General features: G+C 38.3%; 1 protein-coding gene and 1 non-coding gene across 3 annotated transcripts in view; one reads left to right on the forward strand and one right to left on the reverse strand.

The window, feature by feature from the left end:
* Avl9 (AVL9 cell migration associated) overlaps positions 1-15,982 on the reverse strand; it is a 51,961-nt gene that overhangs the window by 19,088 nt on the left and 16,891 nt on the right. For both annotated transcript variants that reach the window (XM_057769815.1, XM_057769805.1), the window contains exons 8-10: positions 15,524-15,562; positions 10,662-10,731; positions 8,915-9,453 (exon numbers count right to left, since the gene is read on the reverse strand). In XM_057769815.1, coding sequence (XP_057625798.1) covers positions 8,915-9,453; positions 10,662-10,731; positions 15,524-15,562 — 648 coding nt within the window. The remainder of the gene's footprint in view (positions 1-8,914; positions 9,454-10,661; positions 10,732-15,523; positions 15,563-15,982) is intronic.
* On the forward strand, positions 11,880-11,982 carry LOC130889512 (U6 spliceosomal RNA). Its single transcript, XR_009058593.1, has one exon. It is a non-coding gene; the product is annotated as a U6 spliceosomal RNA (small nuclear RNA).

A 15,982-nucleotide genomic window follows, 5' to 3' on the forward strand; every position in this document is an offset into this window, starting at 1 on the left:
TTATCTAGGACAACTTAACATCTGTATTTGAAATGACACAGTATTGATGAACAAGGCAAAAAAAACCAGAACAATTATCATGTATAATTAATATACACTAATATACAAATTACAACAAATAAAAATCCCAAGCAAACAACACTGAGATAGGATATATGCATATCCATATTCTCAGAAATATTCATAATGGTCAAGAAGTAGAGGCAATGAAAGTATCTACCAATGGATAAGTGAAAAATAAAGAGTAGGGTAGAATAATATAAGCAAATATTATTAATCTCTTCTTCACCTATCCAAACACTAAAAAAAAAAATACTCTATATATTCAGTTATAAGTTGGAAAGTTAAGTGACTTTGTTTTTATTTTCCAAGACGGGATCCTACTATATATTTTGGGCCGGTCTCAAAAGCAAGATTCTCCTGACTCTGCTACCAGCTGGGTCATAGTTATGTGCCACCAAACATGGCTGAGATAATTAAATTTCATTATTTAAAATTTTTTGTTTTAAATTGATAAATAGCAATTATAATGAAGTAACTTCTAATCATAGTTTTTATGGAACCTCAACTGATTTAACCAAATGACTTGTAAATGGAGAAAAAAGCTGACACATGAAATTAAACAAAAACCAATCCAGTCCTTCCTAGTCAGCTCAACACTAACTATGGCAGGACGTGCCCAATTCCAGTATAAAATCAGGGGAAATGGAAGACATAGTACTGAATTTTCACACCCTAAAATACTTCTGCCTCCTCTCCCCCTACCCCGCCCCGGTGCTTCTCTGCTCATGAAGGTGCACAGCAGCAGAACATAAGCTCACAGGCATGATTTAATTTTTTTCTACCACTCTTGGTATCTACAATCCACTTCCTATCACTCCATGGGTATCCTGCTTGAGAGCTGCTTCTAGACTCATCATTTCCTCAGCCCTCTGTTACTTCTGCATATTTCTTGACTCTCAGGAAAAGGTAAAAAACATTTGGCAATCTATTACCGCTACCTTCTACATAATAAAACTTATCTGTAAAACTGACATGGCCGTGATTCCCAGCACTTGGGAGGCATAGACAGGAGAATCTCTAAGTTCAAGGACAGCCTGGTCTACAGACTGAGTTCCAGGATGGCCAGGGCTACACAGGAAAATCCTCTCTCAAAAAAAACAAAAACAACAACAACAGAGCCCAGGCTATTAGCAGGTTCTATATGGTAGCTGATAATCCTCGGTCACCCAAGCTCTAGGGTATCTGACACCCTCTTCTGGCCTGAGCAGGCACTGCATGTACACACAGACGCAGGCAAAATCTTGTATGTAGAAAAATAAATCTAAAAGTAAAAGAACTCCTGAAGGAAAATAGCTTAAAGACAATCTGGTTTTAAGAACATTTCATCTTCCATTTCATCTTCCAAAGTTACTGACAAAAAGGTTCAGTATTTGTAGTTAGGAGTGCTTAACTTAATAGTGGGTTTTATTCAACACACAATAAAAAAAATCAGGAAAAAAATTGTTTACTTATCATAGTAAAGTGGTGAGTCTATCACATATTCTGTCCTGGAATAAAGCACATAAATCTATCAGCTAAACATGGTTTATTGACAAGATTCACATCACTTTAATGCAGTAACTTGACCCTCAAAACCAAAATTTTTCTTCAGCCCATTTGCATCCTGATAAAAAGTGCTCTGAAAGATGCAGGAAATAATGACGGTTTTGGAAAAAACTCACAATCTGGGACTGGAGAGCTACTCAGCAGTTAGCACTGGATGCTGTGCAGAGCACCTGGGTTTGGTTCTCAGTACACATTCTCTGTCTGTCTATCACTCCACTTTCCAGGGATCTGGCACTCCTGGGATATCAGGACCACATGGCACACATACATGTATTTTCTAAGTTAGGGGTTCTACTGCTGTGCTAACACGCCATGCCCAAAAGCAAGTGGGGGAGGAAAGGGTTTATTTCACCTTACAACTCTCAGGTCCTTACTGAGTGAAGTTAGGGCAGGACCCTGGAGGCATAAACAGAAACCTGGAGGAATGTTACTACTGATTTGTCCCCATGGCTTGCTCAGCTTGCTCTGATATAACCGAGAGCCACCCACCCAGGGGCGGAGTCACCCATAATCACCTGAGCTCTCCCACATCAATATTTAATCAAGAAAATGCCTATATACCTGTGTACAGGCCTATCTTACAGAGTTGTTTTCTCAAGATTTCCTCTTCCCACATATGTCTAAGATTTGTGTCAAGTTGACAAAAACTAACCAGGACATTTGACCCTTTGTCAACTTGACACAAATACGTCACTTATTAATCATAATTTTTCTTTTCTTGTTCATCCCCAAGATCTATTAATATCACAATATAAACAGAATATTTAAAAAAGTTCTTTAGTCTTTGAACATTTCGATACTTTAAACGTCCAGGTTTTCTTTAAAAATCCAACATCTTTTTAAAAGTTCAGTCTTGCTGAGCGGTGGTGGTGCACACCTTTAATCCCAGCACTTGGGAGGCAGAGGCAGGAGGATCTCTGTGAGTTCAAGGACAGCCTGATCTACATAGTGAGTGAGTTCCAGGACTGTCTCCATAGCTACTGGGAAACCCTGTCTCAAAATAAATAAATAAATACATACATACATAAAAATAAAAAGGCAAAATAAGTACTTTCTTATTTCAAGAGAAGAACAGTCACAATCTAAACAAAGGGAAACCAAAGTCCCACAGTATATATAAAGCTCAGAGACAGACAACTGGGACTCAATCTTCTGGGCTCCAAAGGGCTTGAGCATCACTTCTCTGGTTCTACCATTCAAACAAAGCATATATATAACATGTTTCATAGGCCCACGACTGCCTCTCCACAGCTGTCTTTGATGCTCATCACATTACTGGAATCTCCAAAATGCTGGTGTCTCTGCCACAAATGGACAGCACCTTCACCAATGGCCTCTCTCCAGCTCTCTTCTGGGATTCTGACCCCGTCATATTATGCTGAATATCAACTCTCCCCACAACCTCTTCAGTCTTGGGCTTCTTTACCTGAGACTGCATACGCACTAGTGGTCTCTCCTAGCTTTTTACCGTGCTAATCCCCAGCTACTCTCCATGTCCCCTTCATGTTTTGACAACCAGTACCATCTGGGAGACTCTTACACATTACCAAGTTTAGTGGCCAGCACAACAGCCTTATCCCCCCTCTGGACTACAGCTTGTGTGTTGACCCAGAGGAAACACTTTCCAGAATTTGCCTTGATGATGTCGGTCTCTTTCAATTTTTTGTTTGTTTGAGACAGTTTTTCTCTGTTTAACTGTCCTGGCTGTCCTGGAACTTGCTCTGAATTCAGAGATTCGACCTGCCTCCACCTCCTGAGGGTTACGATTAAAGGCATGTGCCACTATGCCAAACTCGATATTGGTCTTCTAAACACAACTAATTCTTTAGCTCCAGCTGACCACTATCAACTGTCCCAGCAAAGCAAAGGTTCTACTTTAGTGGTTCTGGCCTCTTGTTAACTGTAGTAGATTCTTTACCCCAGATGACCAGATCTACATTTCTTAACTCAAAATAACAGATTGACATGACAGTCTTTGAAGAGTCACTTAAAATTCCCTCTAAAGCTTCACAAGCCAGTCCTCCATTGTCCACATTGCTCTCAATATTAATTTCTAAGCTCCCACAACAGCTTATTAACTTCTGAACACTCAATAGCTTTTCTAGCCCTAAGTTCCAAAGTTCTATTATCCTCAGCAAAACATGGTCAGTTCTGTCACAGCAAAATCCCATGAACCTCATACCAATTTCTGTATTAATTAGGGTTTCGATAGCAACTCAGAAAGGAAAGGGTTCATTTCACCTTACAACTCTTGGGTCACAAACCATCACTGAGGGAAATAAGGGCAAGAACCTGGGAGCAGGAAATGAAGCAGGAGCCATGAAGAATGTTGCTTATTGCTTTGTTCCTCATGGCTTGTCCAGTCTACTTTCTTATACAATCCTGGTCACTTGCCCAGTGATGGCATCTCAAGTGGGTTGGTCACAATCATTTATAAGAAAATGTTCTTCAGTCTTCCCTGTAGGCCAACTTTACTTTTCAGTTAAGATTCCCTTGTTCTAGATACATTGGTGGAGGAAGGTCATTGGCTAATAAAGAAACTGCCTTGGCCCATTTGATTGGCCAGCCTTTAGGTGGGTGGAGTAAACAGAATAGAATGCTGGGAGGAAGAGGAAGTGAGCTCAGATGCAGGGCAGCTCCTCTGAGAGACAGACGCCATGCTCTCCTCTCCAGAGCAGACACGATGAAGCTCCGACCCAGGATGGACGTAGGCTAGAATCTTCCAGGTAAGCACACCTTGGGGTGCTACACACATGAACAGAAATGGGCCAAGCAGTGTTTAAAAGAATACAGTTTGTGTGTCGTTATTTTGGGGCATAAGCTAGCCAGGCGACCATGAGCTGGGGCGGCAGGAACACAGCACACAGCTCCTACTACAATACATCTAGGTTTTTCTCAAGCTGACAACAACAATAACAACAACAACAACAAAACCAACCAACCAGTACATGCAGACAAAACACTCATACAAAATTAAAGTTATAATTTGAGGGGCTGGAGAAACGGCTTATCTGTTAAAGGTATCTACTACTTAGTTTGATGAGCTAAGTCTGATTCTGGGAACCACATGGTAAAAGACAAACATTTCTACAGCCATCCTCTGATCTACTCACTCTCTCTCACTCTCTCAAAAAAATTTAAAAAAAAAAACAAAGCACAATTTGTGACTAGTTACTGAACTTAGTCATTTGTGAGGTATGAATTTTCTCCCAAGATTCTCAGATTTCAGCTGCTTTAAAAACTATCTTAGTTTAATCAAGAAACTAATAAAGAATAAATTCAGAATCCTAGAAAGGCCAAAGAATAAGTAAAGAGAGCATTCTCTGATAACTCTTCAATACTGATTCAAAGGAACCACTTTTAGGAAGCTGAATAACTCAGCATTTTCCAGAAAGTATATAGTATAAAAGATACACAATGTTTGGCTTATGGATGAGTGTTCATTATGGAGGGGAGGAGTGACATTATATGGCAGGCCTGGTGGTAGGAGCAGGAAGCTGAGAGCTTACATCTTTAATGGCAAGCAGAAGCAGAGAGAACTGGAAAGGGTGCGAGACTATAAAAACCTTCCCCAAGTGAAGCACTTTCTCCAGCAAGGCTACACTACCTAAACTTCCCCCAAGCAGCACCACCACCCGGGACCAAGTGCTCAAATACCTGAGGCTATGGGGCGCATTCCTTGTTCAAACCACCACTCTCTGTCCCCTATGGACTCACAGTCATATCATAATGTAAAAATGAATTTAGTCCAATTTTAAGTCAGCATAGACTTTCAACGTTTCAACATTATTTAAAAGTCTAAGGTCTCTTATAAAATCTCAGAAGAATCTCTTAATTGTAACCTCTTGTAAAATCAAAACATAAATTATATGCTTTTGATATACATTGGCACAGAATAACATTTCCATTCCAAAAAGAAGAAAAGGGGGCATAGTTAGGAAATACTGAACTAAAGCAAGACTGAACCCCAGCAGGGAAAACGTCAAATCCTTTAGCTCCATGTCTGATGTTAACTTTAATTTCAAAAGGCCTAGATGGCTCTGCTCTTCCAGCTTTGCAGCCTGTAACATATCTCTCTCTGTTTAGGATGGTTTTACTTCCTGTATGCAGCTCTCCCTGGCAGATGCCCTATGGCAATGGCATCTCTAACAGCTTGGGCTTTCCACTCCAAATCAGACTTCACTTTCTCAGCTTCATGCAGACCACAAGCTGTCTGGCCTTAGAAGCTCTCTAAAGTCAGGGAGGGAGAACCCATGATCCTTTACTCTTATAACCTTCATGCCTCTAAAGTAAGCACCCCGTGGACATCAATGCCAAGTTTGGCTGCCACTTTGGGATGGGCCCTGGTCCCCTTAATTACATAAAGTAGCAGACTTTTTTAAAAGCAGAAAAGGCCTTAGGTCCTCTTTCACAAGTCTGAAGTTTAGCTGGGTAGAGTCTTGCCCGAGGGTACCCTTCCCTTTATTATAGGGCACAGCTGGCCTCTCCTTAATGGCATTAACTTCCTTAACTCTTTCAATACAAACCTTGGCTGCATGATTAAATTATTTGGTTCACTTTAAACTGTACATTTTGTATTTATTTCTGCTCTGCTTGCTGATGTTAATCGCAGACCTGCATAAGAGTTACCAATATCAAGTCCAAATGTATCAAAGACCTCAACATAAAGCCAGCCACATTGAACCTTATAAAAGAGAAAGTGGGAAGTACACTTGAACACATTGGCACAGGGAACTTCTTCCTAAACAGAACCCCGGCAGCACAGACATTGAGAGAAACAATTAATAAATGGGACCTTCTGAAACTGAAAAGTGTCTGTAAAGCAAAGGACATGGTCAACAAGACAAAACGACAGCCTACAGAATGGGAAAAGATCTTCACTAACCCCACATCAGACAGAGGTCTGATCTCCAAAATATACAAAGAACTCAAGAAATTGGACACCAAAAGATCACATAATCCAATAAAATAAAAAAAATGAAGTATAGACCTAAACAGAGAACTCTCAACAAAGGAATCTAAAATGGTTGAAAGACACTTAAGAAAATGTTCAACATCCTTAGTCGTCAGAGAAATGCAAATCAAAGCAACTCTGAGATTCCATTTTACACCTGTAAGAATGGCCAAGATCAAAAACACTGATGACAACTTATGCTGGAGAGGTTGTGGGGAAAAGGGAACACTTTTGCATTGCTGGTGGGAATGTAAGCTGGTACAACCCCTTTGGATGTCAGTGTGGCGATTTCTCAGAAAATTAGGAAACAACCTTCCTCAAGACCCAATAAGGATGCTCAATCATGCCACAAGGACATATGCTCAACTATGTTCATAGCAGCTTTGTTTGTCATAGCCAGAACCTGGAAACAACCTAAATGCCCGTCAATCGAAGAATGGATAAGGAAAAGTGCTACATTTACACAATTGAGTACTTACTACACAGCAAAAAAAATAACGATAGTTTGAATTTTGCAGGAAAATGGATGGAGCTAGAAAACATTGAGTGAGGTAACCCTCGCCCAGAAAGACAGTTATCATATGTACTCACTCTTAGGTGGTTTTTAAACATAAAGCAAAGAAAACCAGCCTACAAACCACAATCCCAGAGAACTTAGACAACAATGCGGACACTAAGAGAGACTTACATAGATATAATCTACATGGGAAGTAGAAAGTATAAAAAGACAAGATCTCCTGAGTAAATTAGGAGCAAGGGGACCTTGGGGGAGGACTGAAGACGGAGGGGAGAGGTAGGGAGGGGAGCAGAGAAAAATGTAGAGCTCAATAAATATTAATTAAAAAATAGATAACTCTTCTTACTTGCAAAAAAAATTTTAAAAAGCTATCAATAATAACAATGCCCGATTCAATATTACATTGCTTTAAAACTGTCAAAGAAATTAGTCCATTACTTTAAATTTAGATTCACTCAAGTTGTTAGGACAACTTTTCTGTTGTGATAAAACACCATGATTAAAGCAGGTAGCAGCGCTAAGAAACTGAGAGCTCACTAGTTCCATGGCAAGTAGGAAGCAAAGAGAAAGCTGGAAATGATATAAGGCTTTTAATCTCAAAAGCCCACCCCAGTTACACACTTCCCCCAGCAAAGCTGCACCACCAAAACTTCCTCAAACAGAACTGCCAAGTGGAGACCAAATGTTAAAATACCTGAGAATCTTAAGATCAATTTTCATTCAACCACTAAACCCGTTTACTTTGTTTTCTATATAAAGTTTTACTTCATGAATAAAAGATGAGTAATGTACACAGAAAAACCAGACTTTCTCTAATTACCTGGAAGGCATATTTATCTTTTGAGGATGACAAGAATTTATGATACCTAGAATACAGGACAATAAATATGCATAGAGTAAAAAATGGAATGGACTTTTTTTTCTGTCACATTTTGAAAAATAATTCACAAATAACAATGGAAAAAAGTTTTCTGAATAATTTGAAAAACAAAACCATTTCAAATGAAGCAGTCCCAGAGTATATCTTGGCATCGTTACTGGTTTGTGTCATCTTCAATGCAGTACTGATGTTTAAAAATGATATACTATGCTATAAGATCCTGAATCAAAGACTCAATTTATTTCAAACACACTCTTTGGGTGTTTTTTTCTTTTTCTTCTTTGTTTTTTGTTTTGATAGGATCTTGTTATGTACCCCAAGCTGACCTACAACTTGGGATCTTCCCAACTGCTAATATTACAAATACACATCATGATACTTGGAATGAATGATTTTTCATAAAACAAATAGTTTTGGGATATAATTACATACATAGCAAAATGAAGTATATAAAATATATTTTAATAAGTATAAGTATGTATAGTTAATATAAATTAGACATTTAGGCATTTTTTTGTTCTAAAATGGAGGCTTTTAGAAATATATTATTTCTTTTTTCTAAGATCGTCTTTCTATGCTGTCTAAGTTGGCCTTAAACTTCTAGGTTTAAGTGGTTTTCTGTTTAGTCTCCTTCATAGCTAGGGCTACAGGCTATAAGCACAGTATTTTAATACAAATTTAAAGTTCAGTCAGGATTGTGCAGACTTCTTGTTCATGGACTTCAGTTCATTCTTTGTTTTCAAAGAGAAGTCTGAATAGTTAAGAATAGACCTAATGCAATGACTGCTGGCCTCATTACCCACTGGCTTCAAAACTCTTTCCCTCTGAGTTATTTCCCCATTGTTTTAAATATGGTTATAGATATAACAGCACTATACAGTCAGTATATATTTTTCAGTTTTTAAGGATAATTTTTAGACCCCAAAAATGTGTTCACACAGTTACTGCATTTTACCTTTGTAAAGATGGCCAGAGGCATGCCATATTGATCCTCTTCCAAACCAGAAATGAGTCCTGGTATCAGGACTACCTGCCTGGTGTTAGCTTGAGGTTGTACAGTAATTGGAGCACTGTCTGAGGGCACAGAGTCTTTCTGAAATAAGTTTGTCTGGTCTGACCCCATCTGTTCCTTTTCTTTCAAAGACGAGTCCTCTAAAACACTAGGATCCAAAGTTTCCCAGTCACTTTCTGAAGACTCTGGAGATGGACGAGGAGGGAGTTTCAAATAGCGGCCAGTATCATTGGGTTCCTGTTCTTTTTTGTTGTTATCTTCTACTTGGAAGCAAGGCTGCTCTGTATGAAGGACAGTGTCTCCTCCATGGTTTCCTGAAATGATTTTTGTGACAGTTCCCATGCTGGTATTTGAAATATGAGAAGTGGACTCAGAAATAAAATCATCTACAGGGTGATTACTTTCCTGAAGCCCAACATCTTCAGACATACTCTTTCGGGGTCTATACTGAGAACAGTCACTGAGTCCATGTTCAATCATTCCTAAAATATAAAATATTGAAGAACAGCTTGGATTCTAGTAATATAGAAGAAAGTAAGAGGTATATATTATGCCACACACACCCCCCCCCCAAGACAAGGTTTCTCTATAGCTTTGGTGGCTGTCCTGGAACTAGCTCTTGCAGACCAGGTTGACCTTGAACTCACAGAGATCCCCCTGCTTCTGCCTCCCAAGTGCTGGGATTAAAGGCGTGCGCCACCACCACCCAGCTATATTATGTTTTACAGAGTGGAAATCTATAAAATTTTTTCAAAAGCTGTACTGCCCCCGTTTTAATGGAAATTTCTATTACAAAAGGAAAGCTAGGTGTGGTAGTACATGAATTAATCCCAGCACTTGTTAGGCAGTGGCAGGCAGATCTCTGAGTTTGAGGCTGGCCTGGTATGATCTACAAAGTGGCTTCCAAGACAGCCAGGACTACATAGAGAAATGCTATCTTGGGGAAAAGAAAAAGCAAACAAACAAAAAAAGAGGTTAAGATGAGCGCCAAGATTAAGGATGCTTGCTGCCAAGTCTGAATACCCAGATTCGATACCACAACACATACACAGTGGAAGTAGGGAAGACCCTCACCAGTTGTTCTCTGACCACCAGCATGCCATGGCTTATAAATATCTCCCCTCCCTGCGATAAATACTAAATAATAAAATTAAAAAAAAAACAAACATAGGCTTATTGCGGGATATTTGATCACACTGTGCAAAGATGTGTCACTGTTTTACTTCACCTGCCTAAGACACCTTCTGATTGGTTTAATAAAGAGCTGAATGGTCAATAGCTAGGCAGGGAGGATAGATGGGACTCTGAGACAGGAACTCTGAGAAACTGAGAAGCAGAGGATTTGCCAGTGAGATGTGGAGGAAGTCGGATATACTATACTGAGGAGAGGTAACAAGCCATGTGGCAGATGCAGATTAATATAAACAGGTTAATTTAAGTTTTAAGAGCTAGCTGGAAACAAGCCTAAGCTAAGGTCAAACTTGCATAATTAATAAGTCTCTCTGTCATTATTCAGGATCTGGCGGTTCAAAAAAAGACCGGCTACATTAACTAAAAATAAATAAATAAAATCTATTGCCAAAAGAAAAATTAAGCAGAAATGTTAGCCCTAATGAGTTTATCTTTGTACACTACTAAAAATCTAAATTCCAATAACATTAAACAAAAGTAGCTATAGCTACTCTCTTACCTGGAAAAAGGGATAACACAGTCATTAGTGCACCCACTAATTTATTCACTGGAGAAATGTAAAAGAGAACCTGAAATGGATTCAAATGAAATTAAATTAGAACATTCACAAGACTGTAATAATATAGAAAGGATTCTTTGCAATATGAGTAAATACTTAAAAACAAAACAAAACCAAAAAACCTATGAGTCATGACTTAAAACAACAACTACAACAACAAAATCAGCTTTCCCACCCACCACAATTCAGGCAAAATTTGAGGTCTGCTGAAGCTGGACTTAAGTTTAATCTGTGTGTCCTATACAGTAGAAGAGCAAAACTACCTCCGAAAGTTATCCTTTGACCTTTATACATATGCTACAATAACTGTGTGCTCACAAACATAAACCATTCGCGCGCGCACACACACACACACACACACACAAAGAGTTAACAAGATTTTTTGGATCTGGTTAACTTCATATTTTAAAAATTTTTTCAAGTTCTTTATAATAAGGTTTTAATAAGTAAAAATAAAAATAAATATAAAAATACTGCCAGCAGACACTAAAATGACCATTGTAGATTATTGGACAACAAAATATTCACAATATGTTAGATGCACTGTCCCATAAATTTTGATTAAGTTAGTCTGTCACCTTAACCAAATGATCAAATTTCATCTTATCAAGAACAGAACAGGGGGCTGGAGAGATGGCTCAGAGGTTAAGAGCACTGACTGTTCTTCCAGAGGTCCTGAGTTCAATTCCCAGCAACCACATGGTGGCTCACAACTATCTCTAATGAGATCTGGTACCCTCTTCATGTCCAGCAAGCATACAAACAGACAGAACACTGTATACATAATAAATAAATAAATAATTAAAAAAAAAGAACATAACAGTTGTGTCATATTCGGAAGTAATGTTATCACTGATCTAGCATCTTGCTAAAAATGTTTAAATGTTTAATCTGAAACTAACCACAAGAAAAAAAATCAAACAATCACACATTTAGTTCTGTAATACTTGTCTAGATTAACTAGATTCTTTTGTTTTTTTGTTTTTTGTTTTTTTTAAATTTTTTTAATTTTTTATTTTTTTGAGACAAGGTTTCTCTATGTGACAGCCCTGGCTGTCCTTAAATTCAGAGATCCGCCTGCCTCTACCTCCCAGGGGCTGGGATTAAAGGAGTTTGCCGCCACCACTCACTAGATTCTTTTAAAAAGCGCCAGATGACTCACTTCAGCAGCACAGATACTAAGACTAAAACTATACAGAGAAGATAAACATGGCCCCTGTGCAAAGATGATATGCAAATTCATGAAGCATTCCATATTTCAAAAACATGCCAATCATGAGGACTAGAGTTCAGGTGCCAGGGTCCACAAGCTTGGCAGCACCCTTTGTATGATGTAATACCAGCTCTGAGGCAGGCAGAGCCTAGGGGACTGCTGAGGCTTGCTGGCTTCCCGTATAGCTAAAGAAATACAAGCCCCAGGTTAACAGAGACCCTGACTCAGAATGAATAGGTTGATTGATCGATGAGGATATCCAATACCCTCTGTAAGCCTCAGTACGCAGGCGCAGGTGCTCATAATTGAACATACATCCATACAGACAGATATATACAGTCAATTAAAAAGTGCCAATGTAATGAAATTAAAAAAAAAATGGGGGGAAGAGGCAGGACTGGGGAGATGAGATGGCCCAGTGGTTAAGAAAGTACATTAGTTTAGCAGAGGGCCTGAGTTAGGTTCCCAGCACCCACATCAGGTGGTTCACGAATGCCTGTTATTCCAGTTCCAGGGGATCCAAAGCTCTCTCCTGAATTATGAGTGTACCCGCACTTATACAATCAGACACATGCCCACATACATACATAGTTAGAAATGAAATTGATCTAAAAAAAAAAAAGAAATGAATAAATAAAAGAGTATGAGGGTGATGAAACAATTAGATTTGAAGTTAGAGATGCTACCATTGAGCCATGAGACACTGAGCCATGAAGTTTCCTAACAGAACAATTTGAGGTTAAGGGGAGCTAGAAAAGGTAATATAGGATCCCTGACTGTTTCCTAGATGAAAAAGAACAATCGCCTATACATTTTATAAGTTAATAAAAGTCCCCTCAGTTATTTATTATCTTTACAAACATATTGAAAACTCTGCTCCTTACCGTTCTTTAAACTGCAATTTTTATAGAAGATAAATTACTAAAAGACTGATGAGATAGGCCAGAGGTATCAGAGAAATAAATGCAAAGGCTAAAGTGCAACAGAAACAACATTTAGAATGTGAATTCTCAGGTAGTGACTATGTAGTCCAGGCTGGTCTGAAACCTGCCACCATTCTCCTGGCCTTAGTCTCCCAAGGGCTGAGATTACAAGCATGTGATCCTGTTTTTTTTTTTTTAAAGATCACCAGAATTTTTAAAAATTAAATTTCATTTTATGTGATTTTGCTTGCCTGTATGTCTGTGAACAATGAGTGTGCCTGGTGCTTGCTAAAAGGCTAGAAGAAGATATTAGGTCCCCTGTACTGGAGTTATAGATGGTTATGAGCCACCATTTGGCTACTGGAAATCAAACCTGGTGACTTTGGAAGAATAGCCAGTGCTCTTAACCGCTGAGTTATCTATCTCCAGCCCCTATGCCTGGGTTTCTAAACTTTATATTGTGTTCATATTTACAGCTGCTCAAGTACATCTAAATGTGTGTGGAGGGTGGAACGCAACAAGTATCTTTTCCAGTTGCTTCTCTAACTTGTTATGCTTTGAGACAAAGTCTCTCATTGAACCTGGAACGCAAGACTGGCTTGATGAGCTAGCCAAAAAGCCACAGAGATCCTTCCATCTCCTCTTCTCCAGCACAGAGATTTCAGGCGCGTGTTACTGTGCCAGTTTTTCACATGGATGCTGGGAATCCTAAGTAGAATCGAAATTCACACTCCAGAGTTCCCACAATGACATTTAACCATTCTAGTGACAAAAAATTTCTCTATTTCATAGTGTATTATAATTACATTATTTCTGGACAAATTTAATTAAAGTTGTAAGAAATCAGCTTTTAGGGACATTATTATAGTTACAAGTAGTAATGTATGCTTCTAATCCCAGGATTCCGAGGTTCAGGTTAGGGGCACTATGAATTTTCAAATAGCCTGGGCTACATTAGAGACCCTAATCAAAGAAAAAAAAAGGAAAAAGGACATAACATGTAGGAAAACTTAAAAAGACTGTATATTATATTCTCCAGCCTTGTTGTTTCAATGAATCTATATTTGTTTATAAAATTAGGATCACAGGGGCTGGAGAAATAGCTCAGTGATTAAGAACACTCGCTGCTTTGGCCTATAAACCAGGTTCAATTGGCGGCACCAATATGGCAGCTCATAATCATCTGTAACTCCAGTTCCAGAGGACCTCTGTGAGCACCAGGCATACATACAGGCAAAACACTGACACACATAAATAAAATGTAAAAAACTGGATCACAGTCTTATGGTTGGATAGTTTTTAACCTAATGTGCCTTGAAACATCTCGACAATAAAAAGTATTTGGGGATTTTTATTATTTGGAGTTACATGCAACACAAAAAACAATTAGCTACTCATTTTAAGTGATTCTGTGATGGACTCTTTCAGGTATTTTTGCATGCAATTCAGATTAACTCTGAAAAAGAAATCCCTAATAGGAGAATTATTGGGGCAAAGGAATAATTGGCTTAAGGTAATGAGCCATATAAGCATAGTGCATGGCTGATCCCTCAACAACCTTTCTACCTTATTTGCACTGAATGCAGTTAATATGGGTTAAGCTGGTTGTATTACAGGACTAACTTCTGATTAGCCTACATCAGAATTTCAGAAAACCTTTTCCATAAAGGATCAGACACATTTGCTTTGTGGGCCATATGATCTCTCACATCTACTCAACTCTGCTCCTACTGGGTATAAATAGCTACAAATAAGCAAATGTTAGGTGTTCCTGTTTACCAATAAAACTATTATCATAGCTCAATAGTTAAGAACAACTGCTGCTCTTGCAAAAGACCCGAGTTCAATTTCTAGCACTCACATTAGGTACCCTGTAACTACAGCTAGAGTATCTGATGTCCTGTTTGAGACTTCCACAGGTACCTGTATACACGTGCACATACCGACACACAACACACACACATAAACATAAATGCACATATATAAATACAAATAAAAATAAGTCTTAAAAACAACGAACTTCTATAAAAGTAAGTGGTAAGCTAGAATTGGCTATGAGGCCCAGTTCATAGACCTGAGGTCTACAAAGATCATGGAAATCCCAAATTCCGTCTCTGTAGAAAAGAGCTGTCTGGAACCCAAGTTTAAACCAATTAGAGTAAGCAGACTTTTGATAACAATTCTGAATTTAGCAGTGGGCAAGCTGCCTGATGTGCCCAAACAATCTGAAGGGACAAATTCATATCCAATGGTTTGGAAAGTGGTATTACATCTGAGAAAGCAAACAGCTAAATTACTGCTGGAAGTTTTGTGTATACAAGAGAGATCAGCTCTGTGTAAAATTAATTGAACTGTAGGACAAAGAGAAAGCACAAAGTTGTGATACCCTGGAAGCACCAAGTCTGACCGAACCAACACATTTTCTTTTCTATTTAAGTTAGTTTAAACTTCTTACGGTGACAGTATAATTGAATACTCTCAAACTGCCAACAAAAAGAGCACACAAATTTGTATGTTTACGACAGTAAAGAAAAGAATTTTGTGTTTCATTTGATAGACAAAATATGTCTTAACTCTTAATCGTTAATTGCCATGTTATATAATATATAAGCAATGTCAGTAAAAGATAAAACATCTATTCTTTCTTTCATCTTTCTATATCTCACCTTTTTTTCAAGAAGAATTAGCTTAAACAGGATCAAGACCTGCAGAAAGAAAAAGAAATGCTATGTTACTCAGGTCTATTATTAATGATTTGCCATTTTCTTTACTAAAATATAATCATGTTATATAATATTAAATAACAGTACTTAAGATACATGAGAAATTACGAACTTGAAGAAAAAATTAAGTATTACCTATGTCCTCTAGAAACATGAGAATCATTTAACCTTTAATTGAAATAGGTTTTTGGAAGGAGCAGTGCTATCTCTGAAAAATTTCAAGCTTCTGAAAAGGCATATATATTTGAGGCTGGGGAGTGGCTCAGTTGGTAATGTGTATGCTGACTATGTATGACAGCCCTGTGTTCAGATTCCCAGAACCATTTAAGCTATGTATGGTGGTGCACACTTGTAATTTCAGCACTCAGAGGTGGAGGCAGGAAGATCAGAAATTCATGGTTA

Source organism: Chionomys nivalis, chromosome 1, assembly GCF_950005125.1.
Source record: "Chionomys nivalis chromosome 1, mChiNiv1.1, whole genome shotgun sequence".
NCBI classification, from domain to species: Eukaryota; Metazoa; Chordata; class Mammalia; order Rodentia; family Cricetidae; genus Chionomys; species Chionomys nivalis.